The 17,531-nt window shown below is 50.4% G+C and overlaps 1 protein-coding gene across 1 annotated transcript in view; it reads left to right on the plus strand.

Annotated features, from left to right (window-relative positions):
- Nucleotides 1-1,652: 1,652 nt before the first annotated feature.
- Nucleotides 1,653-17,531, plus strand: part of PRKCG (protein kinase C gamma) — a 34,124-nt gene continuing 18,245 nt past the window's right edge. Inside the window, exons 1-9 of the mRNA XM_004381738.1 lie at nt 1,653-2,116; nt 2,713-2,744; nt 3,869-3,951; nt 9,940-10,051; nt 10,179-10,310; nt 11,072-11,228; nt 13,490-13,624; nt 14,059-14,146; nt 14,414-14,443. Coding sequence (XP_004381795.1) covers nt 1,947-2,116; nt 2,713-2,744; nt 3,869-3,951; nt 9,940-10,051; nt 10,179-10,310; nt 11,072-11,228; nt 13,490-13,624; nt 14,059-14,146; nt 14,414-14,443 — 939 coding nt within the window. The 5' untranslated portion in view covers nt 1,653-1,946. The remainder of the gene's footprint in view (nt 2,117-2,712; nt 2,745-3,868; nt 3,952-9,939; nt 10,052-10,178; nt 10,311-11,071; nt 11,229-13,489; nt 13,625-14,058; nt 14,147-14,413; nt 14,444-17,531) is intronic.

A 17,531-nucleotide genomic window follows, 5' to 3' on the forward strand; every position in this document is an offset into this window, starting at 1 on the left:
ACACACACACACACACACACACACACACACGCACACACCGACACACACAGACACACACACAGACACACACACACAGACACACACACACAGACACACACACAGACACACACACACACACACACACACACACACACCAGTAAACCGGTTGACCTGGAGTCTACTCCGACCTCATGGCGACCCCATGTGTGTCAGAGTAGAACTGCGCTTCACCAGGGTTTTCAGTGGCTGATTTTTTGGAAGTTAATTCCAGGCCTTTCTTCCAAGGCGCCACTGGGTGGACTCGAACCTCCAGCTTGCTGGTTTGCAGCCAAGCGCCATAATCACTTGCACCACCCAGGGACTCCAGAGACAGAGATACAGAGAGAGAATTCCAGAACCAGCAAGACACAGAGAGACAGAGACAGAGACTGAATGACAGACACAGAGGTAGGGAGAGACCCCTCCAGAGACACAGAAAGGGATTCATAGAGCCAGAAAGACAAATAGTGGGTCAGAGAGAAAAAGAGAGAGAGAATGAATCACAGAGAGACATAGAGGGAGGAAAAAACACACCCAAGTATTCAGAGAGATCACTCCCCCCGCCCCCCAGGACAGAGAGAGAGATTGACAGAGCTAGAGACAAATAGAGAACAATAGAGAGAAAAGCAAGCATTTATAGAGCCCCCCCCCACCACCACCACACACAGAAAGCCTGAGAGATACAGATAGAGATAGGAGGAGAAATACATACAGAGAGAGGGATAGGGAGAGATATAGGTAGAGATAGGAGGAGAGATATAGAGAGAGACAGGGAGAAAGAGAAATTGAATCTCAAAGAGAGACATAGAGAGAGGGAGGGAGAGACAGAGACCCACAGAGTCACAGCCTCAGACGCAGAGAAAGACTAGAGAAACACAGAGTCAGAGAGGCAAATAGAGACTGGAAGAGGAAAAGACTCAGAAAGGAAGACGCAAGAATTTACAAGATGGACATACAGGGGGAGACCTAGGAATACTGATTCATAGCGAGATAGACAGCGAGTGAGAGAGACAGAGACACCAAGACCCCGAGAAGGGCAGTGACATAAAGACTCAGACAGGGTTACAAGATGAGTGATAGGCATAATTGGAAACGCAGAGAAGGAAATAGAGAGACAGAAATTCCCAGAGACAGGGAGAGAAAAACAGATCCACCGCCAGAGAGAGAGGCGCATTGAGCGAGGGAAAAAGATCCCAGCAAAGAAGAGGAACAGAGACCAAGAGAAAGAGAGACCATCAGAGAGAGACAGAAAATTTTCACAGAGACCCAAAGAGAAATAAAGAGGCAGGTAGCATCAGAGAAAATGAGGCGCCAAGCCTCCCTGTTCACTATTAGAACACAAAGTTTGTTGATTGACATAGTGACCGTCAGAGACCCAGAGATCCGAGCAGAGACGCAGTGAGCTCATAGGGCCCACTGAGGCACCCTAGTGGAGGAAGAAGCCCGCAGGACGACAGATTGGTGGGGGGGCGGGGGGGGGCAAGGCTCACCGGATGCCCGCTCCCTCCAGCCGCCCCGGCAGTAGGCGTGCGCACGTGTGCGCGTGGGGAAGGCATTGGTCCCGCATCTCGGCGGGGGGAGGGGCGCCTTTAAGGCGAAACCCCGCCCCTCAGTCGTCATGGCAACACCTCCCCCCACCCGGGGCTCCCACATTTCAGCAGGTGCCAGAGCTCCTGCCGCCGCCGCCCGTGCCTCGGGCTCTGCGGCGTCCCTTCTTGCGGCTGGTTCCCGCACTCACCCGCTCCCCCTGGCGGATCGGGTGCACTCCGGGCTGCGCGCCCTGCACCCGGAGGTGCCTAACCCCGCTCCACCCAGTCTCGGGATCTCCCTGCGGCTCCTCCAATCTCCTGTATCCCCAGTTCCTTCCTCTTCCACCTGTTCCCCGCCAGAGGCTGGATCCTGGTCCCTCCTGCTCCGTTTCTGGGGCCATGGCAGGCCTGGGCCCCGGCGGGGGCGACTCAGAGGGAGGACCCCGGCCCCTGTTTTGCAGAAAGGGGGCTCTGAGGCAGAAGGTAGTTCACGAAGTCAAGAGCCACAAGTTCACCGCTCGTTTCTTCAAGCAGCCAACCTTCTGCAGCCACTGCACCGACTTCATCTGGTGAGGGCTGGGGGTGCAGACACCTGGCACACCCGAACCCCAAGTGATGAGGGAGGAGGGGGTCGCAGCCTGGACTTCTGAGTCCTGGGGTAGGAGGGGACTGGACTCCTAGGTTGGGGAGAGGGGCTGGGAGCCTGGACTCCTGGGCCCTGAGGGTTGGGGGCTTGAGGAAAGAAGGGACTGGGAGCCTCGACTTCTAAGTCCCAGGAAGAGGGGACTGGGGGTCAGGACACCTAGGTGCTGGGGTAGGAGGGGGATGAGGGCTTGAGGGAGGAGGGCGCGGGAGCCCGGACTCCTGGGTCTGAAGGAGGAGGGGGCTGGGGGCCCGGATTCCTGGATCTGAAGGAGGAAGGGGCTTCGACTCAGACTCCTGAGCCCTGGGGGAGGAAGGGGTGGGAAGTCTGGACTCTTGCATCTGGGGGGAGGAGGGGAACGGGGGCCAGAATTTCTAGGTTTAGGAAGAGGAGGTGGCCGGGATGTCAGACTACAAAACGAGGGTCCGAGGACGCAGACGCCCTATGGCTCGCAGAGGTGGCGGGGGGCGGGGGTACGGGCGCCCCTTTCTGCACTGACCTCAGAATCCTTGGCTCTTCCAGGGGCATAGGAAAGCAGGGCCTGCAATGTCAAGGTAAGAGCAGGGACCCTGGACTCCTGGGACCCTCCAGAGGGTGGAGGCTGGGGCCCCACAGCTGAGGCTGCTCGACACACGTGTTCTCCGGTCCCCAGAGAGGCGCGGGGGAGCCCGAGGCGGGGGGTGTGGCAGAGACACAGCCTGCCGTGGGGAGGGAGCTTGGATGGCGGCGGGGCCGCAGGCGGAGGTGGTGCCAGGGCCCCTCCCTCGGCCGGTTCCAGGTGGGGACAGATATTTGGAGAATCTGTTGCCATGGGAACGGAGAGATTTCAAAAAGGGGAGCTGAAGGGGGGGGACTGGAGATGCAGAGTCAGAGCCCCCCCTCCAGGTTGTCGTCTCTATGGCAACCCGAGCCGTCCTAGGCAGGGGCAGGCCGGGTAGGGTCACCGACGGGCGGTGGGGCGGGGCCCAGGCGGGGCCGGCGGTGATGGGGGGCGGGAAAGGGGGGGCGAGTCCTACAGCACCAGCTGCCACTGCTGAGAACAGCGAGTCAGGGAGGGGGGCGGCCGGTAGCCGGCGCCCCCAGACTCACTTCTGCCCAAGTTGCTGTTCTCTCCGCTCTGTCTGAGGGTATCTCTCTGAGTGTTTTCTCTCTCCAAACCTTCTCTCTGTCTCTCTCCTTCTCCTTTCTTATCTCTGTCTGTGGGCCTGTGTCTGTCTGTCTCTCTCTTTCTCTCTCCCTTTTTGGCTGTGTGTGCCTGCGGGGGTCTCTTTGCTCTATGTCTCTCACTGTGATTCTCCGGGCCTCTGTTTCTGTCTTTCTTCGAGTCCATCTCATGGGTTTCCATTTCCTGGTGTCCGTCTGTCTCTGTCTCTTTCTGTTGTCTCTCTGTCTCTTTGATTTTCTTTCTGCTGGTGGTCTCTCTCTCTCTCTCTCTGTGTGTGTGTGTGTCTGTCTGTCTGTATGTGGGGTTTCTCTTCTAATTTTCTGTCTCCGTTCTCTCTCCTCTCTCTATCTTTTGGTCTCTCTCCCTCTGTGTTGGGGTCTCTCTCTGTGTGTTGGTGTCCCTCTGTCTGTTGGGATCTATCTTTCTCTTTCTGACTTCCTGTCTGTTGGTGTCTCTCTCTGGATTTACCTGTGTCTCTTCCTGTCTCTGGGTCTCTGTGATTCTCACCTGCAGTCTGCAGCTTTGTGGTTCACCGGCGATGCCACGAATTTGTGACCTTCGAGTGTCCAGGCGCTGGGAAGGGCCCCCAGACGGATGTGAGTGCCCAGACACCTGGTTCTTCCTCCTTGGGCCGCGCCCCCGCCCTCACCCCCTCAGCGTCCGTCCCAATTTCTCCTGCTATTTTTAAGGCTGGGAGGGGAGAGGGACTGGGGAGATAGGGGGAGCTCATCTGGCCCAGATTCCCTGCCCTTGGCCTGGAAAGGGGAAACAAGAGGGGGACTGAGACAGTCTGGGGACACAGGTGGGGAACAGAGAGGAGGCAGGGGTGAGGGGACCAAAGACAGGCACCAAAGAGGTTGGGCTGGGACCCTGAAAACACACAGGGCTAAGGGACAAAACAAGAGAGGTGTTGATGCAGACACCGAGATCCTGTGATAAGACGGAGAAAGCATCTCAGAGAGAGGAACAGAGATACATCAGGAGATAGAGACCCAGAGGGAGAGAGTGAGGCAGCAACAGAAAGAGTCCAATGGGACAGAGACAAAGACACAGGGAGAAAGTGAAGGGGATCCAGAGAGACCGAGGGAGACAGAGACAGAAACAGAGAGAGACAGAGATGCTGATAACCTGAAGAGAGACCAACATAGAAAAGGATGGATATGGAGAATGGCTTGGGAGATGCTAAGAGAGGGGAACTCAGAGAGATCCTGCAGTACACATGCACACACACGTGTATGCCTACAGGGACCCCCCCATATAAGCACATACGTGCACACACACACATACACACACGGTCTATCTCTCTCTCTGTCTCTCCAGAGACACATCAGTGGCTTTCAAGAATAGTCAACCCTGGATGCCCATCCTTGTCCCCTCCATCCCTTTCTGTCTGGCTGTAGGCAAACAGTAGACTTGTCCGCTTTTCTCGCTGAGCCTCAGTTTCCACCCCTGTAAAGTGGGGTGGATGGTCTAGTGTTGAGCAATAGAGCTTCGTGCAACAATGGAAATGGTCTATATCGTCGTTGTCTAATATGGTAGCCACCAGCCACGCATAGCTGTTGAGTTTTGAAATGTGGCTCCTGTCACTGAGGAAAGGAAATTTAAATTTCATATCATTAGAACTGATTTAGATTTAAATAGCCACATATGGCTAACAGCTATCTATGGAACATCCCCAGGCTTCTTTTGACAGGTCAATGAAGTCACATGGGTTAAGAGTTTATCCTGAGGTTTGACATAGGATTGGGGATGGTTTTATGATCAGTGGATGGAGAGAGAGACAGACAAAGAGAAGGAGAAACAGAGTGAGAGAGACTCACAAAAGGCCATGAGGCATTTTGCTAGTTTGTCAGATGAAGAAAATTAAAGTAACCTCCATAGAGGAAGTGACTTCCTAGAACATTTATTGAGCATCACTGCCTACTAGCATCTAAATACATTATTGATTGTTTCACTGGTGGCTGCCTTACCTGCTCACCTCCACCAACAACACTGCTGTTTTGTTGTTACGCATCGTGAAGTTGATTCTGACTCATAGCGACCCCATATGACAGAGTAGAACTGCCCCATAGAGTTTTCTAGGCTGTAATCTTTATGGGAGGAGTCCTAGTGGCACAGTGGTTAAGCACTTGGCTACTAACCAAAAGGTCAGTGGTTTAAACCCACGAGCCGCTCTGCGGGAGAAAGATGTGGCGGTCTGCTTCTGTAAAGAAACCCCATGAGACAGTCCTACTCTGTCCTTAGGGTAGCTATGAGTCAGAATTGACTCGACGGCAGTGGGTAATCTTTCTGGGAGCAGATCACCAGGTCTTTCTCCCGCCAGGGTGGGTTCAAACCACCAAGATTTTTTTTTCTTTTGTTTATTGTAGTTGAAATGAAGTTTACATTTCAAGTTAGTCTCCCATACAAAAATTTATACATGCATTGTTATGTGACCCTAATTGCTCTCCCCATACTGTAACAGCAAACTCCTCCTTTCCGCTCCTGATTCCCCATGTCCATTCAACCAGCTCCTAACCCTCTCTGCCTTCCCATCTCACCTCCGGACAGAAGCTGCCCGTTTAGTCTCTTGTACCTACTTGAGCTAAGAGGCACACTCCTCACGAGTATGACTTCATGTCCCACAGTCCAGTCCAATCCCTGTCTGAAGAGTTGGCCTCAGAAATTATTTTAGTTCTGGACTGATAGAGAATCCAGGGACCATGCTTTACAGGGTTCCTCCAGTCTCAGTGAGACCATTAAGTCTGGTCTTCTTAATAGAATTTGAGTTCTGCACCCCACTTTTCTGTTGTGTTCCCTGTCAGGGCGGTCATTGGTGGTAGCTGGGCACGATCTAGTTCTTCTGGTCTCAGGCTGATGAAGTCTCTGGTTTATGTGGCCCTTTCTGTCTCTTGCAAACCACCAACTTTTTGAATGGCAGCCGAGCACTTAATGGTTGTACCACCAGGGCTCCATGCCACCAACACTAGTTCTCATTTATCAAATGCTCATTGCATGCACTGACCAGCATAGGGAGGAATCTGCACACCACCTTATAAGGTTAGGTCCCCATGTGAGTGCAGGCTCCAGATCCAGAATACCTGGGTTCAAATCCTGCCTCCACCACTTAATAGTTCTGTGCCACTTCTGCAAGCTAATTTACCTGTCTGCGTCTCTGGAGCTCCTCTCTGTAAAATTGGAATGGTAGTACCAGTACCAGTTGCTGTTGAGTCGATCCAACTCATGGCAACCCATGTGTGTCAGACTAGAACTGTGCTCCACGGGGTTATCAGTGGCTGATTTTTTGGAAGTAGATCACCAGGTCTTTCTTCCAAGGCACTTCTGTAGTAGGCAATGGAAGGAATTTGGATTTCGTTTTTGGTGTGTTTATTTGTAGCATCCTGGGGGAAAGATGCTGATAAGGATTCCAGAAAAATCAAAACCAAACTAGTTGCCATCAAATCGATTCCAACTCATGGCGACCCCATGTGTGTCAGAACAGAACTGTGCTCCATAACGTTTTCAGTGGCTGATTTTTTGGAAGTAGATTACCAGGACTTTCTTCCAAGGTGCCTCTGGGTGGACTCTAACCTCCATCCTTTTGGTTAGCAGCCCAGTTTGTTAACCATTTGCACCACCCTGAGACGTAAATGATAATAGCACTCACCTTATAGGATTGTTTTGAGGACTAAACAAGTAAAATACTTGGGATGGTATTTGGCACATAGCAAGAGCTAAAACATTAATTATTATTTTTATTGTTAAAATTATTATTACTGATGAGGAAACAAAGGCGAATCGTAAGGAGGTCTTCTTCAGCATCACTTTCTCTAGCTTTTTCATTGTTAATGCTTTTGGTCTTGTAAAGGTCCCTGGGTGGCGCGATTGGTTTGTGCTCAACTACTAACCTAAAGGTTGGTAGTTTAACCCACCCTGAGGTGCTGCAGAAGAAAGGCCTGGCGGTCTGCTTCTGTAAAGATCACAGCCATGGAGCAGTGGAGCAGTTCTACTCTGTAACACATCTTGTCTCCATGAGTCAGAATCAACTCAATGATGATGGATTTGGTTTTTTGGCTGTAGTCTTGGATCGACTGATTAGGAAGTGTTCAGGGTTTGACAAACAGGATTTTGTTTAGTCCTCCCAAGACCCCCTTGAGTAGGGGTCCGTGGCCCCATTTTACAGAAGAGAAACCTGAGGTTCTGAAAAGGGAGGACACAGCTAGGTAGTGGACACGGTCAAAATGTGGACCCTGATCTAACCAGCGCTCCAATGCTATCTCATTTTTAATAAGGACTTTGACCTTGAGAATAGTAGTAACAGCTTCTGTCAAAGTGTATGTGCCAGGCACCCTGCTGAGGGCTTTTACACACAGTATGTCATTTAGCCCCACAGGTACCTTTGAGCTGGGGTCAGCTGAAGATCTTTAGAGACCCAGAGCATTGAAAGAGATGAAGGCAACCGCCACCACCCTCCCCCCACCCAATATAATTCAAAAATAGAAAACACATTAAACTGCAAAATAAATGAAAGTCTAAGAAAGTTCTGAATTTTCACCCTGTCATGACTCTTTCAATGCATTCTTGGGGAAAAAAAAGGCAAAGACCAAATTATTTAACACCCAGACCCGGCTGGGGGTGGGGAAGTGGGAGGAGGTTTGCTTTGCTTTGCTGGTGTCCTAAATTCCTGCTTATTCAAACTCTGGGAATCTAACATGCTTCAAGATGTGGATTGTTTATTTTCACTTGTCAGAGGAGGATGCTGAGGCTCGAAACTGGGAACGAACTTTCCCCAAACCACACAGCTGGGAAGTGGCTCAGCTCTTATTTACACCCAGGTTTATGTAAGGATTGCAGTAAAATCACTAATCATAACCAGAACAATAAAAACAGCAGTAAGAGTAACTGTCCAACTGGGTACAATTAACATGCCAGGCCCTGCTATTATTTCACTGAGGTTTCCTGGGTCCCTGTAGAGGAGCCCTGGTGGTGCAGTGGTTAAAGTGCTTGGCTGCTAACCAAAAGGTTGTAGGTTCGAACCCACCAGCAGCTCCACGTGAGAAAGATGTGACAGTCTGCTCCTATAAAGATTTACAGCCTTGGAAACCCTATGGGGCGGTTCTACTCTGTCTGTAGGGTCACTATGAGTTGGAATCGGCTCAACGGCTCATCTGCAATGGGTTTTGGTTTTTTGGGTCTCTGTAACGGAGGAGTCGTATTTCCCATCCCACAGAAGACCCAGAGAAGGCATACCAGACACCAAGCAAGGGTTGGAACCCAGTGCAGACACTGACATAGGCTGGCAGTGAAAGATCTAGAATTCAGCGTGGACCTCAAGTCCTCAGAAAACTGCTTTCGGGAACTGTGGAAGGCAGGCACTATAGAATGATGAAACCCCCCACCTCCTTTAGGGTCTACTCAAATGCTTTTTGTCCATGAGACCTTCCCTGACCACACTTTAAAATTTCAATTCCCCACCCCTCGAGGTCCCAAGGAACCCTGGTTGCACAATAATTAAGCGCTTAGCTGCTAACTGAAAGGTTGGCGGTTGGAATCCACAGAGTGGCTCAACAGGAGAAAAGACCTGGTGATCTGCTCCTGTAAAAATTATAGCCTATCCTGAGGTTCACCCTTAAGCCAAGATTAGACAGGCCCATAAAACAAAATGGGACTAAACTGGCACACGAGCCCAGGGGCAAGGACTAGAAGACAGGAAGGGACAGGAAAGCTGGTAAGAGGAAACCCAAGGTCGAGAAGGGGAGAGTGTTGACATATCATGGAGTTGGTAACCAATGTCACAAAACAGTATATTTACTAATTGTTTAATGAGAAGCGAGTTTGTTCTGTAAACCTTCATCTAAAGTACAAAAAAAAAAAAAAAAATTACAGCCTAGGAAACCCTATGAGGCAGTTCTACTCTGTGGTATGCGGTCGCCAAGATTCCAAATCGATTCAAGGGCACCTCACATCAACCCTTCGGAGTCCCAGTTCCTCTTCCCTGCTTCATTTTTCTCCCGAGCACCATCATACTATTTATTCATTTACTTTCTTTACGGAAACAGACTACCACATCTTTCTCCTGCGGAGCTGCTGGTGGGTTCCAACCGCCAGCTTTTGGGTTAGCAGCCCAGTGCTTAACTACTTTGTCACCAGGGCTCTTCATCTGCAAAGATTACAACCTAGGAAATCCCATGGGGGCAGGTCTACTCTGTCGTGTGGGGTCGCCATGATTCAAAATCAACTCAAGGGCACCTAACAACAACCCCTCGGAGTCCAGGTCCCTCTGGCCGGCTTCATGTTTCTCCGGAGCACCATCATACTATTTATTCATTTACCTTGTTTATTTCCCATCTCCCTTCCTAGAACGTGAACTCCACGTGGACAGGGGTTTTTTATATTTGTTTTGTCCACCGTTGGTTCCTGGCACCAAGAACGGTGCCTGGCACACAGGAGGCGTTCAATAAATACTTGTAGAGTGAGTGAGAGGGAGCAACAAGAAGACTAAGAGATCAAGGCGGAAGGAGGCAGAGAGGCGGCGCTCCTTTCCCAGGGACCTAAGACCCTTTCCCCTCAATCGCGCGACTGACGGCCTCTTATTCGCCCCCCAGGACCCCCGGAACAAGCACAAGTTCCGCCTGCACAGCTACAGCAGCCCCACTTTCTGCGATCACTGTGGCTCCCTCCTTTACGGGCTGGTGCACCAGGGCATGAAATGCTCGTGTGAGTGTCACGCCTGCTGCCCACGCCAGAATTGGGGGTTTACAGGCCCCTTCTGGCAAACGCTGGCGGTGGAGTCTGGGGTTGGGGGCGGGGCCTGCAGTGCGACTTCCCAGTGTTGTACCCCCAGGCTGTGAGATGAACGTGCACCGGCGCTGCGTGCGAAGCGTACCCTCCCTATGCGGGGTGGACCACACCGAGCGCCGCGGGCGCCTGCAGCTGGAAATTCGGGCCCCAGCTTCGGATGAGATTCACGTCACGGGTGAGGCCCTGCCCTCTTGTCTGGCCCCGCCTCTTTCCCCAGGTGTGGGGCAGAGCCTACTGAATTCACCTAAGGCTGGTCCCACACCAGGTCCCTGGGTAACAGTCGCTTCGCCCTAGACTACTAGCGTAAAGGTTGATGTTTCAAATCCACCCAATGGTTCTGCGAAGGAAAGGCCTGGCGATCTGCTTCCATAAAGATTACAGCCAAGAAAATCCTATGGGGCAGTTCTAATCTGTAACATACGGGGTTGCCCTGAGTCAGAATTGACTCCACAGCAATGTGTTTTTGTTGTTGCTGTCTTGTTGTTTGGCCCCAAACTTAACGTAGAGGCCACGCCCTTCTGGGAGGTCATGCCCACGCTGCTAGCCTCACCTCCCCAGGCTGAGCACCAAAACAGCCAGGCCTCTCCTAGCTCGAAGCCACACAGCCAGCCTTTGCTTCCTTCAACTGTCAGTGGCTTTTAATGGCTCATCTAGGTATCAGAATTCTTGCCTGGGTGGATTGGGAGGCCTTTGTTCTAGGGAGGCTGAGGTTTCCTACTGGTGACATAGGCAGAGTCCAGGGTTTGATTGCTGTTCTGTATGCTCTTTCTTCTGGGTACTGGAGAGGTAAGAGATGGGGACTTGGACTCCTGGGTCCTTGGTTGGGGAGAAGGCAGGTGATCAAGGCTCCTAGATCCTGAGGAGGAAGACAGGGTTTTTGTTTGCTGACTGGGGAGAAGACTAATACACTCTACCCTCCCTCGTCTCTCCCTTCAGTGGGTGAGGCCCGTAACCTCATTCCAATGGACCCTAATGGTCTGTCGGATCCCTATGTGAAACTGAAGCTCATCCCAGACCCTCGGAACCTGACAAAACAGAAGACCCGGACAGTGAAAGCCACATTAAACCCCGTGTGGAACGAGACCTTTGTGTTGTGAGCCTCGGGTGCAGGGGAGGCTGTGATGGCTGACAGAGAACAATCTGAGGGTCTTGGTGGCCCGCGAGTCCCCAGATAATAGCTGGTGGGAGGTGTTAGGATACAGGGAATCAAAAAAAAAAAAAAAATGGAGGGGGGAGGGCAGAAGGAGGTGGGGAAAGGGAATAGCGTGATTGAGAGAGATACAGAAGCCAAGAGAAATAGTTAGGCATTTAGGTATTTAACATCCTTGAAAGCCCACCACACTGGGGACATGGATATGAAAACTACTTGGTCCCTGCCCTCCAAGCATTTCCAAGCTTGGAGTGGGATAGTAATAACAGTAATACAGTGAAACCTGTGAGAGCTGGAACTTGACAATGGGACTGTCTCGTTTTTTCTGGGTCTCACCAGTTTTCCGCCTATGACAGAGTGTAGTCTTACCACTTTGTTTATTTTTACCACTTTTCTATTGCTCATTTTAATGGAAAATATTTTAGTTTTCCTTTTCTGACAGGTTTCCACTTTACACAGGTTCTGGGTTTCGCAGGTTTTATTGTAACAATAGCTAACTTCAGGGGAAGACAAAGACAGAGATCCAGGGTGGGACTGAGACCAGAGACCCAAAGAGAGAGAGAGAGAATAAACAGACTCAGAGGGGATGGGGACAGAGAAGATCCAGAGAGACGGAGAGAGGGAGAGAGACCCCTGGGTAGGGATAGGCAGAGAAGACCCCAAAGGGAGAGACTAAGAGACACAGAGAAAACAGATTAAGAGGAAGAGGAAAAAGGGCCAGAGATCTGTAATTGGGGGAGGGGGAAAGACAAAGACGAGGAGGGGGCAGAGAAAAGCCCTAAAAAAAGCAAACACCTGAATGGGGGGCACAAGTACACAGAAAGATGGAGACCTGGGGGTAGGAGGTACAGACCCTGAAAGAGAACTAGAGTGACAGAGAACCAGAGAAAGGTACAGAGACACAAAGAGAGACATAAGCAGAAAGACAGGGACCAGACAGAAAGCGAGAGACTCAGAACGAGGAAAAAAGAAAGACCAAATGAAGTGATGCAAGGAGAGATGGAGGCAGTGGAAACAATCCAGAGCAAAAAGAAATTGGGCGTCGGGGTGCAGGCAGAGGCCTAGAGAGGGAAAGAGAACTAGAGAGAGAGAGAGACAGAAAAGGCAGGAGAAAGAGAAAGCGAGATAGATTGAGAGAGTTCCGTGGAGTGAGACAGATCAGAGAGAGCAAGAGGAATTCCCCCCCCGCAAACCAAACTCATTGCCATCGAGTTGATTCCGATTTCTAGCCACGCTGTACAACAGAGTAGAATGCCCCACAGGGTTTCCTAGGTTGTAATCTTTACAGAAGGAGGAATCCTAGTGGTGCAGTGGTTAAAGTGTTGGGTTGCTAACCAGAAGGATGGCAGTTCGAACCCACCAGCCCTTTCCATGGGAGAAAGAAGTGGTAGTCTGCCACATCTGTTAGCAGCCGAGTGCTTAACCACTGCACCACCTGGACTCCTTAGCAAGAGGAATAGGGCCATCAAAACAAAAACAAAAAACCAAGGACAGATTCAGAGCAGAACCACAGGCAGACACACAGATACCCAGAGAGGTGTACAGTGGGGGGAAAGGGACAGAGAGAGAGAGAGACAGGGACCCAGTGAGAAAAAACAGACCCTGAGAAAGACCGAGCCCAGAGGAGGAAAAGAGAAACAGATGTCAGTGCAGATGTGCAGAAAGAGACAGACAGTCAAAGGTAGTTACCAAGGGAAAAAGGAGAGAGAGAGACCCAAAGAGAGGGAGGAGAGGGTCTTAAACGAAGAGTCACAAACCCAAAGAGAGATACAGACGGAGTCAGTGTGGAGGTTGCGGGGAAAGGGGTTTTGGTGAGGTGGGGGTGGGTGAATGGGTGGGGGGGGGGCAGGCAGATGGCAGACAGGAAAAGAGACAGAAAGGGGCAACTGACACAAATACAGAAGGACAGCGACCCAGAGGGAGAGACGCAGAATAGGAGAAACCAGGAGACAAGAATGGGGAGGGAACCAGAAGTGCGGGAGGGCAGGAGAGAACCAATGAGAGAACTGTCTAGGGTTCCTTAAGATCCCCATAGAGGGAAAGAGACTCCCTTCGGAAGGAACTGAGGTGGGAAGGCCCTTTACAGAGCAGGCAACAGACGCCCAAGGACCCCAGCTCGCCGGGTGGGTCCCACCCCCAGCACTAAGATGTGGAAGTGGGGAAGCCATGACTACCGCCCCTCACTGCGTCCCACCTTCCCGCAGCAACCTGAAGCCGGGCGACGTGGAGCGCCGGCTCAGCGTAGAGGTGTGGGACTGGGACCGCACTTCCCGCAACGACTTCATGGGGGCCATGTCCTTTGGGGTGTCGGAGCTGCTCAAGGCGCCAGTGGACGGCTGGTGAGGGCGGGGCCGGGGGCCAGGGGCGGGGCCTCAGCATCTCCACCTTCGTCTGTGCGCTCTCTCCTCTCTGCCGCTAACTTTCCCTCTACTCCCCTGCAGTAATTCCCTTCCCTTCCCTTCTTCCCTTCCTCCCTTTCCTCCTCCTCCTCTTCTCTCCTCCTCCGTCTCACTCTTCCTTTCTCTCCGTGTCTTCTTCCTTTCCCTTCCCTTCTTCCCTTCTCCTCTCCTCCTCCTCCTCCTCTTGTTCTTGTTCTCTTCCTCTTCTTCTTGTCCTCCTCTTCTTCGTCTTCTTCTCTCTCCCCTTATCTCACTCTCGCTCTCTCTCCATCTCTGTGTCTGTCTCTCTGTGTCTCTTTCCCCCCTTCGGATGTCTCTGCCCCTCCCGTGGGTGCCCCGCCTCCCCCACCTGCTCTGGTCTGACTGCGTGTTAGGTACAAGTTACTGAACCAGGAGGAGGGCGAATATTATAATGTACCGGTGGCCGACGCTGACAACTGCAGCCTCCTCCAGAAGTTTGAGGTACCCAGACCCGGGCTTCCCCTGGGGCACCCAGCCCAGCCTCCCAAAGCTCAGAGCTGGTCCCTCGCACCACCCAATAGTACCCACTAGTCCTGGGACTACAATTCCCAGAAGACCCTGGGGCTCCTTCCTCTGCTCTTGTAGGGGCCTCTAATCCCAGGGCCTGATGGGAATCATAGTTCCTATCCATCCCCATGGCTGGAGGGTAATGTGGGCCTCTACCCCCTGCTCTCCCGGGGCCCTGACTCTGACTTTCTTCTTTCCTAGGCTTGTAACTATCCCCTGGAACTATATGAGGTGAGTAGAGCTGAGATGCTGAATGGAGGCAGTTTCATTCTCATGGTCTCTTTCTCTCTCCATTTTTCCCACCTCTGTTTTCTGCCTTCAGTTTCATGCACATTGGTTGACCACGTACTTTGTGTAGGTTCTGTGCTCGCTGAGCAATCCCAGGGATTCAGGTGAATCCAGCTTTCTCCCTACCCTCAAGCAGCTCCCCAAGGGCACAGATACTTAAAATGTAGGCTGATGAGCTAAATTCAAAGCAGCTCAGGGCACACATGGGTTGTCATGAGTCGGACTGGACGGGACAGCAACTGGTTTTGTTTTTGGTCCAGGGCACTGAAGGAGCATGGAGGGGGCAGTAACCCAGCTAGGGGGAAGGTGGTCAGGAAGGACTTCCCAGGGGGGAGGCAACACCTGAATTGATTCTTGAGTCTATCTGTCACGGTGGCCTTTCTCTTATCCATTTATTCACTCACTCATTAAACGCCTATTTCCTGAGGTGCTGGGTAAGCCAAGCCCTGCTGCAGGTGATGCCTGAGTAGAGTCGGGCAACTCCCTGGGGAAGAGGAGGGGGCTTCTCTTTTTATGGAGGAGAGAGTTACAGACAAAGATGTTCACACCAGGAAGAAATGTGTGTGTGAATGGTGGCAGCCTTGGGCACCAGGGAGTCCTGGTACAGCCTGGGAGTCAGAGGAAGCTTCAAGAAAGGTGAGTCCTGGAGAAAGTTCAGGATTTTCCAGTAAAGAAAAAACCAAAAAATCCCGTTGCCACAGAGTCAATTCTGACTCATAGCGACCGTACAGGACAGAGTAGAACTGCCGCATAGGATTTCCAAGGCTGCAATCTTTATGGAAGCAGACTGCCACATCTTTCTCCCAAGGAGTGGCTGGTGAGTTCAAACCGATGACCTTTTGGTTAGCAGCCGAGCCCATAACCACTGCACCACTAGAGCGCCAAGGTAAAGAGGAGACAAGATTTCCAGGCAGAAGGAAGGATGCTCTCTTCTGTCTTCATTCTCTCAAAAAACAAAAAAAAACAAAAAAAAAACCCACCTTGCTGAGCACCTCTGTGTGCCAGATATGGTTCTTCTTCACAGCAGTGAACACACACACACACACACACAAAACCAAACCTATTGCCATCGAGCCAATTCTGATTCATGGCAACCCTATAAGACAGAGTACATAGCGACCCTATAGGATAGAGTAGAACTGCCCCAATCGGGTTTCCAAGGAACAGCTGATGGATTCGAACTGCCGACCTTTTGGTTAGCAGCCGTGAACAAGACAGAAAAAAATTCCTGCCCTCGTGGGGCTTACCCTCAGGGCAGGAATGTAAACAAATAATTAACAAATAAATTGACCAAGTTCAACAAAAAGTATTAAGTCAATTAATAAATTTTATTATAGTAATCAAAACAAATAAGTAAATGATAATATGTCAGAAGATAAGTGATATCGAGAAAAAACCAGTAACCAGTAAGTGACTCATGGTGATCTCATGTGTGTCACAGTAGAACTGTGTGTTCTCCATAGGGTTTTCAATGGCTGTGACTTTTTGGAAGTAAATCGCCAGGCCTTTCTTCTGAGGCGCCTCTGGGTGGACTTTTGTTTAGCAGCCAAGTGTGTTAGCCATTTGCACTACCCAGGAATTCTCAGAACTCGGAAGGCACCAATTAATATTACACAATGAGCACCTATGTGCCAGGTCCTGAGCTAGGTACTGACCAAAACGAAACCCATTGCCATCGATTGATTCATGACTGATTCTGACTCATAGCAACCCTACAGGACAGAATAGAACTGCCCCATAGGGTTTCCAAGGAGCGTCTGGTGGATTCAAACTGCCAGCCTTTTGGTTAGCAGCCATAGCTCTTAACCACTATGCCACCAGGGTTTCCGAGCTAGGTACTGGGGAGGAGCCTTACTGAGTTCCAGGCACTGTTCTAGATGCTTTGTATATGTTAATTTATTTAATCCTCAAAAAGTCCCTGTGTGGGAGATACTCATTATCCCTGTTTCATAGATGAGGAGATGGTGATAATCCCAACAAGTAGCAGATCTGTAGTGTTAAAACAAAAATCATATTAAACCAGTAATAGAAAATGATTGAAGTTTATTTGATATATAATTTGCAAATCGTGTAACATTTTGACTAGAGAGTCAAAAAATGTTCTGAAGATGAATGAAGTCATTCCTGAGGTTCATCCTTCAGCCAAAGATAAGACAGACCCATAAAACAAAATGAGACTAAAGGGGCACACCATCCCAGGGACAAGGACTAGAAGACAGGAGGGGACAGGAAAGCTGGTAATAGGGAACCCAAGGTAGAGAAGGGAGAGGGTTGACATGTCATGGGGTTGGTAACCAATGTCACAAAACAATATGTGTACTAACTGTTTCATGAGAAGCTAGTTTGTTCTGTAAACCTTCATCTAAAGTAAAATTAAAAAAAAAAATGTTACGAAGATGAGAAGAACTTCCAAAATTCTTATACCACATCTTATTGGCATTGCCATGGAAAAAGGGCCAGAACAGAACTGATAAACAATTTGTGGTTAGGAAGAATTTCATACAGCACTGTCTTGAAGAACAATTAAAATAATGACTGATTTACCCTAAAACATAGCTCCCAGTCTCACCTTTGGAGCCTCTGTTTTCCGAAACTGACTGAATTCTTCAAAAGAGCACAATGCCCAAGGCAAAACAGTCTTACTAGTTATCCAGACCATTGTTTGACTCAAATGTGACTTTTTAGAAACAGTTTCTTCAAGGCTCAAGGTTCAAAAGGACACCTAAGGGCAAATGGCCCAGATGGTCACCCCAACTCCATGGACCCCAGAAATCTGGATTCAAGAGAATTAAAATGGTTTCCCAGTAGCAACAAGTCAGCAACAAGCAACAAGTCTGAACCCAGGTGGTCAGTCTCCAGACTGCCCCTCTGCACTGTTCCATAAATATTTTTTCTTTTTTATTGTACTTTAGATGAAGGTTTACAGAACAGAGAGTTTCTCATTAAACAGTCAGTACACATATTGTTTTATGACATTGGTTAACAACCCCACGACATGTCAACACTCTCCGTTCTCGACCTTGGAGGACCT

This window comes from Trichechus manatus, unplaced genomic scaffold (genome assembly GCF_000243295.1).
Source record: "Trichechus manatus latirostris isolate Lorelei unplaced genomic scaffold, TriManLat1.0 scaffold00087, whole genome shotgun sequence".
NCBI lineage: Eukaryota > Metazoa > Chordata > Mammalia > Sirenia > Trichechidae > Trichechus > Trichechus manatus.